This window comes from Chrysochloris asiatica, unplaced genomic scaffold, assembly GCF_000296735.1.
Source record: "Chrysochloris asiatica unplaced genomic scaffold, ChrAsi1.0 scaffold00204, whole genome shotgun sequence".
Classification (NCBI taxonomy): domain Eukaryota; kingdom Metazoa; phylum Chordata; class Mammalia; order Afrosoricida; family Chrysochloridae; genus Chrysochloris; species Chrysochloris asiatica.
Window position 1 is genome coordinate 1,122,226 of NW_006408722.1, and position 16,704 is coordinate 1,138,929.

General features: G+C 40.9%; 2 protein-coding genes across 2 annotated transcripts in view; one reads left to right on the top strand and one right to left on the bottom strand.

The window, feature by feature from the left end:
• The window catches only part of VPS35 (vacuolar protein sorting 35 homolog (S. cerevisiae)), a 52,063-nt gene extending 51,357 nt beyond the window's left edge, over window positions 1-706 (bottom strand). The window contains exon 1 of the mRNA XM_006872561.1: window positions 605-706. Coding sequence (XP_006872623.1) covers window positions 605-607 — 3 coding nt within the window. The 5' untranslated portion in view covers window positions 608-706. The remainder of the gene's footprint in view (window positions 1-604) is intronic.
• Window positions 707-1,190: 484 nt separating this feature from the next.
• ORC6 (origin recognition complex, subunit 6) lies at window positions 1,191-15,489 on the top strand. The gene is made up of 7 exons (XM_006872575.1): window positions 1,191-1,255; window positions 2,484-2,613; window positions 3,741-3,904; window positions 4,138-4,227; window positions 6,870-6,982; window positions 7,609-7,677; window positions 15,356-15,489. Exons 1-7 carry the CDS (start codon window positions 1,191-1,193, stop codon window positions 15,487-15,489), a joined length of 765 nt encoding a protein of 254 aa, XP_006872637.1.
• Window positions 15,490-16,704: the final 1,215 nt, after the last annotated feature.

Here is a 16,704-nt window from a genome sequence, read left to right on the forward strand (position 1 = left end):
AACAAGTCAGCGTTGGAAGACAGAGCCAGTCCTTCCAGGAATTTCACGTAAGCGTGTCCCTAGTATTCGCTGACAAACCCTGATAGCCGAAGGGAACTACGAAGACAAGGGAGGGCAGGGCCCTTGGCAGCCCCTACAAGTGGGGGCTTCAAGCAGGGGGGAGGGCGTGGGGCCGGCCTAGTACGACCAAGCACGAAGGTGGGAACACAGGAGAGAGCAAGCTCCGGGCTGGTACCTCTCCACAAACCCCCAACCTGGACCGACGCCCAATTTCCGGACGCGGCCCCCTGAAGCGGGGGCGGTGGTCCATTGAGGCCACAGGCGGCCTCAGGCATTCACGGCCCCCCAGAAGCTGCCAGGCCAAGACACCCTTTCGGAGACCGCCCAGTCTCAGAGCAACGGCCGCGGCCAGGAGCCACCGCCCACCCCGGTCCGCCTGCGGCCTTCGCCAGCTTGTTCCCTCCTCGGCAAGCTCAGCCAGGTTGGCCTTTGCCCCAACCGGGCTGCAAGGCCCAAACTCCGCCCGGTGGGCTCTGGGACGGTGGGATACAGCAAGGGTTGGGAAAATGAGAGGCCCAGGGTCCGACGCCCCCTCAGCACTCACCATGGCGGATCCCCAGAGCCTGCAGCAAGCAGCACCCACCCCGCGCTGAGCCTCCCGCGGTCAGGTGACGCTGCGGCCCCTCCACGCCCCGCCCTCCTTAGCCCCGCCTAACACCCTTCAAGCGGCTCCTCCATTGGCCCGCTTTTAGGAAGCCAAATCTCGCATGTTTATTGGCCCTTGTCATTTATCGCTAGATTGACGGACCTGCGGCCCAGCCAGTCTCTCTATAGTGTGTAGAGGGGTGGGGCCATGAGGAAATCTAAGAAGAGTAGTGGGGAAGCCTTCGGTCACCAGGAAAAAGGAGCAGACAGGAGGAAAAGGCAACGTATGATGAGTCTGTCATGAAAAGATTGGAAAGCGATGAAGAGCTGTCCACGTTTGCCCTCTGCCTTGGTGTGGGGGCGTGCCCTCCTGGGCGCATGCGCTGAGAGAAGCCCAGGATTGGTTTGTGGGATGGTCTCCACTTCAAGTCCTAACGAATCCAGATGCGTCTGGGGGCGGGGCCTTGCTCTCACTGGTCTTGCGGGTTCTGCGCGCGGCTTTCGTTGCGCCACAGCTACTCTTCCTGGTCGTTCGTGTTCGCGCCATGGATTCAGGGCTTATCGGGCGTTTAGCCCCGCGTTTGGGTATCGCCGAGCCAAGTGTACTGAGGTGAGTCCGGCCATGCCCACCCAGGGTGGCGCCCTGTCCAGCGCGACGTGCGCTCCGGAGTAGGAGTGGGACGCCGGAACCCAGCGGGGTTTAGGGCTTTTTGGCAGCGAGCTTATGTGAAATGGCAAGAAGAAAGGGGCGATTGTAGACGCCCCTGGAAACAACTAGTTCTATGGGAGACGCGGTGGTGGGAGAAGGAAGGCGTCGGGAGAACTGGCTGCTTCTCAAATAATAACTGAGGGTCTGTCTACCGCGGTGAACTAGACCGACGCGGTACAGCCCCAGGAGTCAACGGCTACAAAGCAGATTCAGCCGGGTGCCGGGCAGAGCACGACCGGCTGGCTGCTTGAGATGGAAACGTTGAGGGAAGGCCTCTAATTGGTGGGAGGTGCCGGCCATGTAAAGCGACCAGTGCAGAGGCCACCGTCCCAGCAAGACTTTGAGTTCCAAAGCCTTTGTTTGCTCTAGAGGCAGAAACAGACGCTTTGGGTAGAGCATGGAGAGCGGAACTACTATGGGTGGGCTGGTCAGGTGAGGGAAGGAAAAGAAAGGAGCACGTCTTTTATACAAGACCTCTTGGGCTTGCAAAGTATTTAGAACCCTGGTTCTCAAAGGATGATGTGCGGTCCAGTGTCATCTTGACACTTGTTAGAAATAAAATTCTTGAACCCTACCGCAGAACTAATCGGGAACTCTCGGGATGGGACCCAGCAGTCTATATCAAGGAGTCCTCTCCCCTCCATACGCACACACCAAGATGTTTCTCATCTACGCTAAAGTTTTAAGCACTATGGATTTAGAGGAAGGGGTAGAAGAACTAGACCTGATTTAACCTGCCTGCCCATTAAATTATTGTTCCAGTAACGGGAGGTAGAAAGAAAGATTGTGTGTTGAAAGAATTGAGGAACTTGTTTTACATAAAACCATTTCTTGTTAAGTGCCATCCAGTGAGTTCTGACTTACGAGGAGCAGCTGGTGAGCTTGAACTGCCAACCTTGCAGTTCAAACAGCTTTGCAGTCTGGCGCATTAACCCTGGCAGAATTGTTTCTACAGACAACTCCTCCAACCCCACACCCCATGGGATGTGAGCTTCATTCCCAGCCCCAAATAAGCATGGGTAGTAATTAGACTCAGGATGAAGCCCACACAGTTGTAATCATTGTTTGCCAAAACGTTGAGTAAACTCTTGGACAAGAGTTTTAGTAAATGTGTTGACCTTATAACCAGGAAAGCAGAGGAGTTCTTGCGACTGTCCCAGGTGAAGTGTATTGGCCTGTCTGCACATACCACGGAAACCAGCAATGCAGTCATGTGCCTGGATCTTGCAGCTTCCTGTGTGAAGTGCCCCTTGGACAGGGTACGTAGGTCCCTTCATAACGCACACACACAGTCTCTCTGTCTCTCTTTAGCAAATAATCGTACACATTAAATTGTGGTATTATAAACAAAGCTAAAGAAAGCCTATGGGATCCAGTTCTGTGATACACATGGGGTCATCATGACTCATAGTTCCCTTGATGGCATCTGGTTAACTCTTTCTAGAGGACAGTATTGAATGCCAGCTCCTATGGGCTGTTAGGTATTTACACAACTCATTTGAGTAAGACACACCCCATTATGTATGTGTTATGTGTTTTACAATCCCTTGGCAACTTTTGCCTTTTGCTGAAAGGGAGTACATGTGTCATTGGGAGTGGGGGGAGTGGTTGTGTGGCATCCCCACTACCATCACACTCTGTCACTCTGTGCTCATTTAGCATTCCACCCTCTTGAATGTTAAACTCAAGGTATGCTGTTTTAGCTGTTATGCAGTCAAGTCGGTTCTGACTCATAACGACCCTGTATAGGGTTCCGATGAGCGACTGATGGGTTTGAACTGCTGAATCTTGAGGTTAGAAGTCCAGTGTTTATTCTACAGTGCCACCAGCATTCCGTTTACTGAGTTACGATTTTGTCAGTATAACAACTTTTTTTGCCAAGAATTTCTTCTGGAAAACTTCATTCTCTTATATAACCCTGACTCTGCTGTTGGCTGACCAGAGTTGTTAATCATCCTGTTTCCGCCCCAGATTCCGTGTCTCTCTCTCTCTCCTGGCCCCTCCTTCACACATACACTTTCCCCATCCCACTTCCACTCCTTTGCCTGCCTTCTTTTCCCAGTGAATTGCATTTACACCTTTATTGAAAACAAGTCACAATATATATGTCTCCCATGGTTTTTTAGTCATTGTTTGGCTGTATCAACATTATGTTGTGTTTTAAATCATCTGTTAACAATGGCCTTTCTATATTATGAGCTTATGAGAAATATTTTTTGTCTGACTTAATTATTGATTATTGACTTAACCTAAACATTGAGGTACTGTAATTTGTCATAAATAATCAATTTTGTAAAGTTGGTACCCGCTTATTCAGTAAGTGCTTAAGAGCACTGCTATACAGAAGTTACAAGTTTTATGATTTGTATATGTTTTTCTTTCAAAGGCTTATTTAATTAAGCTTTCTGGTTTGAACAAGAAGATGTATCAGAGCTGTCTTAAATCTTTAGAGTGTTTACTGGGTCTGAAGTCAAATACTGGAATAAGAGACCTTGCTGTACAATTTAGCTGTACTGAAGCAGTGAACATGGCTTCAAAGATATTGCAAAGGTATGGACATAAATATCTTAATTGAGCATATATGGTGGTATGTAAAGAAAAACATCCAGTGTCCTATTCTAGTAAAATTTGTAGCTTAAGAAATTAACTAATATGCTAAAGTTTATTTAGCATAGTTTATTAAGTACATAGTTCATGTAATAAAACTTAGAAATTCTGATTTGCATTTATCATAATCATAATATTTTCTAACAAATATTTCAATAAACACTGCTTTCTCTTAGCTATGAGTCCAGTCTTCCACAGACACAGCAAGTAGATCTTGACTTATCCAGGCCACTTTTCACCAGCGCTGCACTACTTTCAGCGTGCAAGTGAGTATGCCTTTAAATATTCAGAAAAGGTCCCAATTTATAAATGGATGTTTTAGTCCCCAAAATGAGCTCTGGTGGCACTATAGGACAAACACTGGACTGCTAACCACAAGGTCAGCAGTTCAAACCCACCACCCACTCTGAGGGAGAAAGATGAGGCCCCTGCTCCTATAAAGTCCCGAAAACCCTCTACAGGGCGCTGTGAGTCAGAATTGATTTAATGGCAGTGGGTTTGGTTTGGGTGGGTTTCAGTCCCAAGGAATACTTAATTGAACTTAACTGTAATTAGAACATATCTTCCGTTGTAAGTAATATTAGGAATAGTGGCCAGTTGACCAGATTCCCCAGTTTATCCCATAACTTAGCTGACAATTTGGAACTAGAAGTCCACTTGGCCAAGTGACAGTCATTCATTAGTGACTTGGGTGTTCTGATTCCAGTGTCTGTCTTTTATAAGTGATGAAATTTGTTCATTGGCACAATGACCATTTGTGGTTTTCCGGTTATATTTTAAAAAGAAGAAAGTACTGATTGCAACCATTTTTCAGGTCCTTTATAAGATTTTTTACTTCTGAATCTTAATCTCTGTGTTAGCTAAAATGATAGCCTATTGACCTAGCCTCTATGGTCAACTAGAGGAAGATTGGGGGGGGGGGGGGGGTTTTTTTTTTTTTTTTTTTTTTTTTTTTTTTGGATAAAGGAAACAGAGTAAATTGCTTCAATTTAATGAACCTGACCTATACTGAGAGCGGTAGTTACTCTAAATACCAACAGAGAGGGAAAGAGTCTTCACATCAAGTATCAATGCTATCCGCTCTGTACAGATGGGCAACTTAGACATTGGCTACCTAAAATGAGGGGGCAATAAAGGCACGAAGTGACTGGCTTACAAGGTTTCAAGAGGGAGTTTAGTTTAAGAGTATGGGGGGAAAGAAAGAGTCCCTACTGAATAGCTGTCATCTTGTCTAGATGGGTCTGCTGAAAAGAGATGGGGATAAGCTTCAATAGTGAATAATTGTTATCCTGACTAATTGCGACTGTCACAATTGTAAAGGTAGACAGAAGTTTTGTAACAAAAAAAGGGGAGTGGTTAATCTTACAGTCCAGAAACAGAGGACCCTAGGACCATCAAGAGAGAAGCGCGCAAGCAGAATGCAGGACCTTATCCAGAGAAGCAGCAGCGCCAGAGATGGGGGCATGGAGAGGGAGAGTGGCTGAGGACTCTAGATTCATGGACTAAGAGGAGAGGGACTAAGAGCTGGTGGCCAGGAGGCAGACCTGCAGAATGTGCCCTTTGGAGATGTAAATTATATATATGTCTGAGCGGTTTTTTGTTTGTTTGTTTGTTTGTTTGTTTTTCTAAAAAGCTAAAGTGGATAGAAAGAAATACTGTTAACTGATGGTACATGGAGGGGATTATAATCATGGTAATGAAACAAGGTGTATGATTTTTTTTGATGTAAAACTGATGATATGCCCTGTAAACTTTCACTCAAGCCACAGTAAAAACCTTAAATAAAAAATAAATAAAAATGCATTGCCAACAACAACCAAAAAAAATCTAAGAATGAAAAAATATAAAAAAATGATAGCCTAGAAATATTAGTGATTGTTATTTGTGAGAAGCGATTCTTTGAATTAATGAAGCTATATGTCAACACTGGTGTGGTGCTAAAGGGTGAGCACTGGTCTGGTAACCACAAGGTCAACAGTTCAAATCCATCAGCCATCAAATCCATAGAGTTCTCATAAACTCTATACTGGGTTGTTGTGAGTCATAACTGACTCAACAGCATACAACATGTGTGTATAGAGAGGGAGTTTGGCTGTTCCTATAGGAAACAACAAGCCTTGTTTTCTAATAATTCCACTTTAAGACCAAATTACACTGAGCATAGTAAGGTGTGACCAGATTGTCCTGATAAGTTATTTTTTTTATTAGTGGTTGTTAGTGGGTTTGGGGAAGACTGGGGCACATCCCTATAGGATAAATAAAAAACAATCAAGTTGATTCTGACTCAGAGTCAGAATTTCAGAAGATGAGAATCTTTATAGGAACTTAGAAAGTCTCATCTTTCTCCTTCAAAACGACTGGTAGGTTTGAACTGCTGGCCTTTCAGTTAGCACCCTACTGCTTATTCTGTGGCACCGCAGGGCAGTGCATGATTATTATTCATCCAATTACAGTAGAACCTGTGAGACCTGAAACGTGTCGGTTCTGCCTTGTTTTTCTGGGTCTCGCATGTTTTTGACAAGCTACAGTCTTGCCACATTTCTGTCATTCTTTATTAGAAAATATTTTAATTTTCCTTCTCTGACAGATTCTGCCTTAACACAGCTTCCAACTTTTCCAAGTTTTACCGTAGTAACATCTGAGATTTATTAAGCTAATGTTTTAAAATTTCTGAAGCACACTATAGTAAACCTTTTTATCTGTACCTTTGTTACAAAAAGATCCAACAAGCAACTAAATAAGTAACTTAATAGGGTTATAGCTAATATCATATGCTTGAAATAAGGAAAAACTAGACCCTTGGAGCTCTTTATAAAGCATGAGTGAATGGAAACAAGTTGATAATCTGGTTGGCTAGAAAAGGTACTATTCTGGATTAAGAAAAGTAATTTATCTAATTCTTTTGTAGGATTCTAAAGCTAAAAGTGGATAAAAATAAAATGGTAGCCACATCTGGTGTTAAAAAAGCCATATTTGATCGACTGTGTAAGCAGTTAGAGAAGATTGGACAACAGGTTGACAGTGAGTATTTCATGATTCAAGAATGTGTCATTCAAAAACAAGCCTGCTGGTAAAACTCAAATACTTTTACATTGGTAAAATTGCTGCTCTGAATTCTGTATTTAATGTGGACCTGATACATTTTTAATGGGAAAATTGTTTTCCCTATTTTTCAAATAAAGTAGTTTACTAACATTTTGAAAAGAAAAAATAGGACACCATGCCTGTAGAGTCACTTCTCCATCCACATGCTAGAATTTTAAATGGCAGCCTCCATCTACACAAGTATTGTAGAATTACAAATCTATACATGCTGAAGTCACATTACCTGGAATTTACTACCTTTGTGTGATTTTAAGAAAATCACTTAGTTGTTGTGGACTTTCATTTTCTACTCTATAAAATTTGATTAATATTAGCAATCCAGTTCATTGGATTGTGGTTCAATGAGATAAAAGAGATTTTTAAGTCTGACAAGAGAAATCAAAGAAAGGAAAAGGGAAAGGTGTTTTCCTTCTCCCTGTCTTAGTGTCACAATACTTGGTCAGTCAAGGTATCTAATTTTTATTTGTGATCCAAAACATGCCCAAATAATAAAATCAAGAATGGAAAAATGAACCTTCATAACACTTTTTCCTCCTTAAAAGGTGAGCCTAGAGATTTAGCTACTCCGCCACAGAAAAAAAGGAAGACAGTGGTTGAACCCACAGCAAAAGGTAAGGTTTGCTAACACTGTACTAACATGGAAATTCATGCAGTGGAATTAGTGTGCAGTTCGGGTGGAAGCAATAAACAGTCTTCAGCAGTTTGCCTGAACAGAGTTGGACTTTCAAGTAAATCCTGACATTTGACAAGACTGGTTTTCCAACAATCATTAACAGAAATACTGTGTAATTACAAATATGTACTTTCTGAAGCAAACTGCTTATACTTTACTACCACTGTGTGATTTTAAGAAAATCACCTAATTGTTTTGGACCTCCATTTTGTAAATCTGTAAAATTTGATAGATGTCAGCATCCAGCTCGTTGGATTATGGTGAGGGTTAAGTGAGATAATGCTGTTTACAATTCTTAGTTTGTTGCCTTCCAAGCAGTCAGTGCTTGATAAATGTTGTTGCTGTTGTTATTAAGTGCCGTGGAGTCAGTTCTGACCCAGGTGCCATTAGTCTCATGTGCACCAGAACTAAACATGGCTTGGTCCAGCGCCGTCCTCACAATTGTGATGTTTGAACTCATTCTTGCAGCCACTGCATCAGCCTTTCTTGTTGAGGATCTTCCTCCTTTTTGCTAACCCTCCACTTTACCAAGCATGATGTCTCCCTCCTAATAATAGGTCCAGGGACATGAGATCCAAGTACATGTGTGTCTGCCCTCACTTCTCAGGAACATTCCAGTTATACTTCTTCCAAGACAGATTTATGTGTTCTTTTGCCAATCTTAGATTCTATATCCTTCGCCAACACTATAATCCAAAGACATCAGTTCTATGTTCTTCCTTATTCATTGTCCAGCTTTCCCATGCACATGAGGGTATGGAAAATACCATGGCTTGGGTTGGGCTTACCTCAGTCCTCAAAGTGACATCTTTGTTCTTTAACACTAAAAGAGATCTTTTGCAGCAGATTTGCGCGATACATCTTGTGATGTCTTGACTTCTCTTTCCATGAATGCAGACTGTTGATCCAAGGAAAATGAAGCCTTTTACAGCATCAGTATTGTCCCAGTTTATCAGTATGTTATTTACTGGTATAGCTTTCAGGATTTTTGTATTCTTTACATTGAGTTGTAATCCATACTGAAGACTGTGAACTTTGCTCTTCATCAGTAAGTTCAAGTCCTTCAGTTTAAGCAAACAAGGTTGTGTCATCTGCATATTGTAGGTTAATGAGCCTCCCTCCAATCCTGATACTATGTTCTTCATGTAGTCCACTTCTGGGATCATTTGCTCAGTATTGCGTAAGTATAGTAAAAGAATACAATCCTGACATACACCTTTCATGATTTTAAACCAATCAATGTCCCCTTGTTCTGTTTGTCTATGTACAGGTTCCACATGAGTACAATTAAGTGTTCTAGAAATCCCCTTCTTTGCATTGTTAACTCGTAACTAGTGATGATACGCATACTTACATGCCTTTGCGTAGTCAGTAAAACACAAACATCTGGTATTCTCCGAGTTCAGCCAAGATCCATCAGGTGGCACCAATGATATCCTTCATTCCACCTCCTTTTCTGAATCTGGCTTGAATTTTTGGTGGTTTGGTTTTGTTTTAAAATTTTAGTGTGAATTGAGTGAAGGTTTACAGATATGGTCATCAGTTTTACATTTAACATTTCATACACTTTGTTTCATCTCAATGATTGCAATCCCCTCCCTGCAACAACAGTTACCTGCGTCCTCCTTGTGCTCCCTAGTTCCATTCCACCCTCCTTCCTATCCCTTCTCAACTTGGTCCTTAGGAAAGTTTTGCCCTTTGGATTTTGAATGATTGACCATTGCATGGTGAGTTTATAACCATTTTTAAATCATCTTCAAAATTCTACTTGCAACAGTTTCCACCTTTTTTTTGGGGGGGGGGGTGTTACCTTTCTTTGGAATGGGTAAAAATATGGATCTCTTCCAGTTGGTTGGCCAGTTTCTTGACATAGACTAATGAGTTCTTCCAGCACTACATCAGATTGCTTAAACGTTTCAGTCGGCATTCTGTCGACATCTGGAACCTCTTTTTCCACCTTAGCTTTCATTGCAGCTTGAACTTCCTCTTTCAGTGCCATCAGTTTTGATCATATGCTCCCTCTTAAAATGGTTGAATGTCTTTTTTGGTACAGTGACTTTGTGTATTTTTCCATCTTCTTTGGCTACCTCAGCATCATTCAATATTTTGCCCATTTGTTGATATTGTTGAGTACTGTCGAGTCAGTACCTACTCACAGTGATGCATACACAACAAAATGAAACACAGTCCAGTCCTACGCCAACTTCACAATCTTTGTTACATTTGAGCCCATTGCTGATGCCACTGCCAATGCATCTCACTGTGGGGCTTCCTCTTTTATGCTGACCCTCCATTTTACCAAGCATGATGTTCTTCGCCAGAGATTGGTCCCTCCTGATAATAAGTCCAAAATAATGAGAGACAAAGTTGGCCATCCTGGCTTTCAAGGAGCATTCTGGCTGTACTACTTCCAACACAGATCTGTTTGTTCTTTTGGTGGTCCATTGTACTTTTAATATTCTCCAAACCATAACTCAAATATATCAATTCTTAAATGGTTTTCCTTATTCATTGTCCATCTTTGACATGCATATGAGGCTGTTGAAAATACCATGTCTTAGGTCAGGTGTATCGTAGTCCTCAAACTGATATCTTTGCTCTTGAACACTTTAAAGAGTTCAAGAGCAAAGATATCAGTTTGAGGATTTGCCTGATACAGTACATTGATTTCTTGACTACTGCTTTCATGAATGTTGATGATTTATCTGAGCAAGATGAAGTTTTTGGTAACTTCAGTTTTCTCTCCATTTATCTTGATGTCATTTATTAGTCCAGTGGTAAGCCTTTAAGTCCTTTTTGCTTTCAGCAAGCAAGATTGTAGTGTTTGAATATTGCAGGTTATTAACAAGTCTTCCACCAATCCTGATGTCACGTTTTTCTTCACATAATCCAGCTTCTCTGATTATTTGCTCAGCATACAGGTTGAATAAGCATGGTGACAGAATTCCTGGCACACACCTTTCTAATTTTAAAGCTTTCAGTGTTCCCTTGTTCTGTTCTAAAAACTGCATCTTGGTCTATGTACAGGTTCTTCATGAGCACAATTAAGTGTTCCAGAATACTCATTCTCTACAATGTTGTTCATAGTTTGTCCATATCACGATCCACACAATCAATAACCTTTACATAATCAATAAAGCACAAGTAAACATCTTTCTGGAATCTCTGCTTTCAGCCAAGATCCATCTGACGTCAGCAGTGGTATCTCTCTTCCACGTCCTCGTGTGAATCCCACTTGAACCTTTGGCAGTTCCCTGTCAATTTGCTGTTGTAGACATTTTTTTAATTATCTTTAGCAAAAATGTAGTTGCATGCAATATTAATGATGTTGTCTAATGATTTCTACATTGTTATGTCACCTCTCTTTGGAATGGAGACAAATATGGCTAGGTCGCTGTCTTCTAAATAACTTGATGGAGGTAAGTGAATGCCTGCAGTGCTGTATCAGTTTGTTGAAAGATTCCATCAATTCCTGGAGCTTTGTTCTTTGTCAATGCCCTAGGTATACCATGGACTTCCTTCAGTATCATCGACTCCTGATCATATGCTCCCTCCTGAAATTGTTGAACTTAGAACATTTCTTTTTAGTACAATGACTCTGTATTCCTTCCATCTTCTCTTGATGCTTTCTGCATCATTCAGTATTTTGCCCATAGAATCCTTCAGGAATTTCAATTTGAGGCTTGAATTTTTTCTTTATAGTTCTTTGCACTTGAGAAATGCTGAGCGTGTTTTTCCCTTTGGGTTTTCTGACTTCAAGACTATGTCCATTTCATTATAATACTTGACTTTGTCTTCTCGAGCTGCCCTTTGAAATTTTCTATTCAGCTCTTTTACCTCCTTGTTTCTTCATTTACTTTAGCATCTCTACACCGGAGAGCAAATTTCAGAGTCTCTTCTGACATCCATTCTAATCTTTTCCATCCTTCTTGTTTTATTAATGACTTTTTGCTTTCTTCCTGTAAGTTCCTGATGTCATCCCACAACTCTTAGTTTTAGTCATTAGTGTCTAATGCATCAAATCTGTTCTTGAGATGATCTCAAAATTCAGGTGGGATATATTCAAGGTCATCTTTTGGCTCTCGTGGACCTACTGTAATTTTCTTCAGCTTCAGCCCAAACTTGCATATGATCTATTTCACAGTCTGCCCTGTTTGGGCTGATGATAAAGAGCTTTCCCACCATCTCTTCCCACAGATGTAGTCTTTCTGATTTCTGTGTATTTCATCTGGTGAGGTCCATGTGTATAGTCTTCTTTTACGCTGTTAATAAAAGTTATTTGCAATGAGGAAGTTATTGGTCTTGCAGAATTCTATCATATAATCTCCAGCATTGTTTCTGTCACCAAGGCCATATTTTCCAATTATTGATCCCTCCTCTTTCCAACCTTTGCATGCCATTCCAGTAATTATCACTACATCATGATTTCATGTTTGAGCTACATCAGACTGAAGAAGCTGGTAGAATTCTTCAATTTCATGGTTACTGGTTTAGTGGTTGGTGCATAAATTTGAGTAATAGTTGTATTAACTGGTCTTCCTTGTAGGCATATGGATAGTATCCTATCACAGACAGCATTGTATTTCAAGATAGATCTTGAAATGTTCTTTTTGATGATGAATGTGATGCCATTCTTCATTAATTTGTCATTCCCAGCATAGTAAATCATCTGATTGTCAGATTCAGAATGGCCAATTCCAGTCCATATCAGCTTACTAATGCCTAGAATATCGATGTTTATTCGTTCCATATCTGTTTTTTACCACTTCCAATTTTCCTAGATTCATTTTTCGTACATTCCATGTTTTGATTATTAATGGGTGTTTACAGCTGTTTCCTTGTTTTGAGTTGTGTCCCATCAGAAGATGAAGGTCCCAAAGACTTTACCCATTTGTGTCATCATGTTGAACGCTACTTTGAGGAGGCAGCTCTTTTCCAGTCTATTCTGAATGCCTTCCAACATGAGGGGCTCATCTTCTGACACTGTATCTGACAATATTCTGATGGTATATGACAGTGTTCCGCTACTATTCATAAGGTTTTCAGTGACTAAATATTCGGAAGCAGTCCATCTTTCCTTCTTCCTAGTCTGTCTTAGTCTGGAAGCTCAGCTGAAACCTGCCCATCATGGGTGACCCTGCTGGAATTTAAAGTACCAGTGGCATAGCTTCCCAATCACAGCAAAACACAAGCCACCACGATGCGACAGACTGACAGACAAGTGGTGGAATTTGCCCATAGAATCCTTCAGTATTTTAACTTGAGGCTTGAATTTTTTAATTTAGTTTTCTCAGCTTGAGAAATGCTGAGTGTGGTCTTCCTTTCTGTTTTCTAACTCCAGGTCTTTGCACACATATCATTAGAATACTCTGATAGTTAAGGGTTTGTATCAACTTTACTAAGCCAGGAATCTTTGAGGTTTATCTATTAAAACATAGTAATCTCCCATGATGACATCAAATACAATTTAATCACATCTATGCAAATAATCTGCTATAAGCAACCAACCAATTGAAAAAAAAAGTAGTATCTTCCCAGGGGTGTGGCTTATAACGTCTTTCATTTTATAAGAGATAAAATGAAAATTAATTAGCAAGAGGGCCCTACTGCCTCCAAGAACAAAGGGCCAGGAGTAGAGGGCAGCCTTCGCACCTGTGACCTGCATTGTGAACCTCCTAGATCCAGGCAAAGGTTAATGTTAAGACACTTGGAGACCTTCAACAAATGCTGGGCCTACAGCTGTGCAAAGCTGACAAGGAGTTTTACCCAAACCCAATAAAGAGAGAGCCTTCCCCTATAGCTGACTCTCTGAATGTAGACATCTAGCCTCCTAAACCGAGATGAAATCTCGGTTAAAACCATCCAGATCCAGTTGGTACTCTGTTACAGCAGCACTAGAGAACTAAGCCTTTGTGTTCTAAAGCTGCCCTTTGAAATTTTCTGCTTAGCTTTTGGTCATTTTTTTCCTGTCTTTTTAATGATCTTTTGCTTTCTTCATGTATTATGTTCTTAATATCATTCCAAAACTCTTCTGGTCTTCTGTCATTAGTGTCTAATGCATCAAATGTGTTCTTAAGATGGTCTCTAAATTCAGGTGTGTTAATACTCAAGTGTGGAGTCAGTCCTGCTGTGGTGCGGTAGGATAAACACTCAAGTTCAGTGATTCAAGCATACCAGCTGCTCTTTTTGGAAACCCTATACAGGGTCACTATGAGTCAGAACCAACTTGACGGCACTTAACAATAACATACCCAAGGTTGTATTTTGGCTTTCATGGGCTTGTTTTAATTTTCTACAGCTTCAACCTGAATTTGCACAGGAGTCATTGATGATCTGTTCCACAGTTAGCCCCTGGCCTTGTTTAGGCTGATACTGGATTTCTCCATCATCCCTGTCTATCTATGGATATGGTTGATCTGAGTCCTGTGTTTCATATGGGGGGTCCATGTGTACAGTCTTTGTTTATGTTGAAAATATTTGCAGTCAATAAGTCATTGGTCTTGCAAAGTTCTATCATGAGATCGCCATCATTGGTTCGTCATCAAAGGCTATATTTTCCAACTACCAAGCCTTCCTTTTTGTTTTAACTTTCATATTCCAATCACCAATAATTATCAATGCCTCTTGATCACATGTTTGATCAATTTCAGACCACAGAATAGAATTCTTCAATTTGTCATCATTTGCTTTATTGGTTAGTGCTTAATTTGAATAATATTTCCATGTAGGCATATGGATACTATGCTGTCAGAGATAGCATTGCACTTCAAAATAGATCTTGAAATTTCTGTTTTGACAAAGACTGCGAAACCGTTTCTCCAGTATAGTAAACTGTGTGACTAGCTGATTCAAAATGACCAATACCAGTCCATTAGCCCTTAGGATTTTGATCTTTATGCATTCTGTTTCATTTTTGACAACTTCAAATTTTCTTAGATTTATATTTTATACATTTCTTTAATTATTAATAGATGGTTTCAGCTCTTTCTTATTTTGAGTTGTGCCCCATCATCAAATAGAAGTTCTGAAAGCTTGGCTCCATCCACACCATAAAGTTGGATGCTCCATTGAGGAGGCAGCTCTTCCCAGTTGTATTTTGAGTGTCTTCTAATCAGAAGGACTTATCTTTCAGCACTATAACAATGTTACTCGTAAAGTTTATAGTGGCTGATTTTTCAGAAATGGTTTGCTGTTCCTTCTTCGTCGGTTTTACTTGGGAAGCTCCTCTGAAGCGTGATGGACCCATGGGTGAATCTGCTGGTGTGTGAAATACTGGTGGCATAGTTTACAGCAACATGGAAACCACCACAGTGCAACAAACTGACAGACAAGCCACCACACTACGACAAACTGACAGACAAGCCACCACAGTGCGACAAACTGACAGACAAGCCACCACAGTGCGACAAACTGACAGTCAAGGGGTGGTGATAAATGTTAGCTATTATTAAGACATTTCAGAATACCTGAAGTATAGGAGAGAAAGAGCAAAATATTATTTAATAGACAGTGTTTCTACATTTTTTTATTTTAGTATCTTGAACTCTTTAGACAAGTTTACCCTTTTAAGTCATTTGTAAACGTAAGAATTTTTAAATGAAATTTTTCTCTTATAGAAATACAGAAAATCATAGAAGTTCCATGTAAACTGCAAAAAGATGAAGATTTGACACAGGATTATGAAGAGTGGAAAAGGAAGATTTTAGAAAATGCTGCCAAAACACAAGAGGCTACCACAGAGGGATTTTAGCATCTGGACTGGCACGAACTACTAGCCTGCAGTGCGCCTGCCCCTCCGGAGGCTTTGACATTATGTTTGAACTTTCTTACCTTTTATAACAAGGACCTTAGACTTAATAGCAAAGAAACCAGGACTGTTTGAGCATCGTGCTGCCCCTGATAATAGGCCACATTCTCTGATTTGCAGAGATGTTGCCCACCATAGGCCTAGACTCTCTTACAAAATGAAATTGGGTTTGTTTTAAGCAAACCTATCCAGAATATGAAATTCAGGCTATAAGGAGTCTACAGATTTTATTTAAGTTTTAGTAGAAGTTTCTTTGATGGAATTCATATATGGAACAACCTAGGTTAATAAATGTTATTTTTATATGCATTTGAATTGTACTGTCATCAAGTTTGGGAATGTCTGTGTCCCACAACAGCTGTGTTGACTCTAGCAGGAGAAGAGCCGGGTTTGCTGTTCACTGAAGCACACTGCTCACCAGAGCACAAGCTTAAACCAGACTTGTGGGTTTAAATCTGGCTCAGCCACTTACTATATATGAAACCTTGAGCTACTTAATTAACTTCTTTATACCTTTTCTAAAATTAGGAATCAAAATGGTTCTCTCATAGAGTCATTTGGAGGAATATCTGAAATAATGCAAGTAAAGCAATTATGAGTGAGTATTCTGTAAATACTAGTATATAGAGAGAGTCAAATTATCTGTAGAGAAATCACATAATCAATTACATATGAGCATCCTATCAAGGACTCCTGGTGTGGTGCTGTGGGTTAATGTGCAGGACTGCAAAGTCAGTTTGAAGCACAAGGTCAGGGGTTCAACCCCACCCACCAATCCTTGGAAACCCTATACAGGGTCACTATGAGTCAGAACCAACTCAACAGCACTGAACAGCAACTTAACAGCAACAAGAATTCTATTATAAAGTCAAGAAATGTACCAAGGTTATTTCTATTCAGAATGATAATAATACTGTTTATTGTGTACCATCTAGTTGATTCCAACACAGAGGGATCCTGTATAGGGTTTCTAAGAATGGCTGGTGGGTTTGCACTGCTGACCTTGCGGTCAGTAGTCCAGTGCTTACCCAACAGCACCACTCCAGAGCTCATCAATAAGTGTTTGCTTTTTACCTGTTATAAGTAAGGCACCCAGCTACCTGCTACATATTAATCTAAATTTCTACAAGCAATTTCTTTTTTTCCCCTGCCCTTTTT

Bases quoted from the DNA above. Each gene is read 5' to 3' on its own strand.
- ORC6 (XM_006872575.1), top strand. From the start codon at position 1,191: ATGGATTCAGGGCTTATCGGGCGTTTAGCCCCGCGTTTGGGTATCGCC. The intron at 3,905-4,137 runs GTATGGACATAA...GCTTTCTCTTAG, and splicing joins GCTTCAAAGATATTGCAAAG to CTATGAGTCCAGTCTTCCAC. The intron at 4,228-6,869 runs GTGAGTATGCCT...ATTCTTTTGTAG, and splicing joins GCACTACTTTCAGCGTGCAA to GATTCTAAAGCTAAAAGTGG.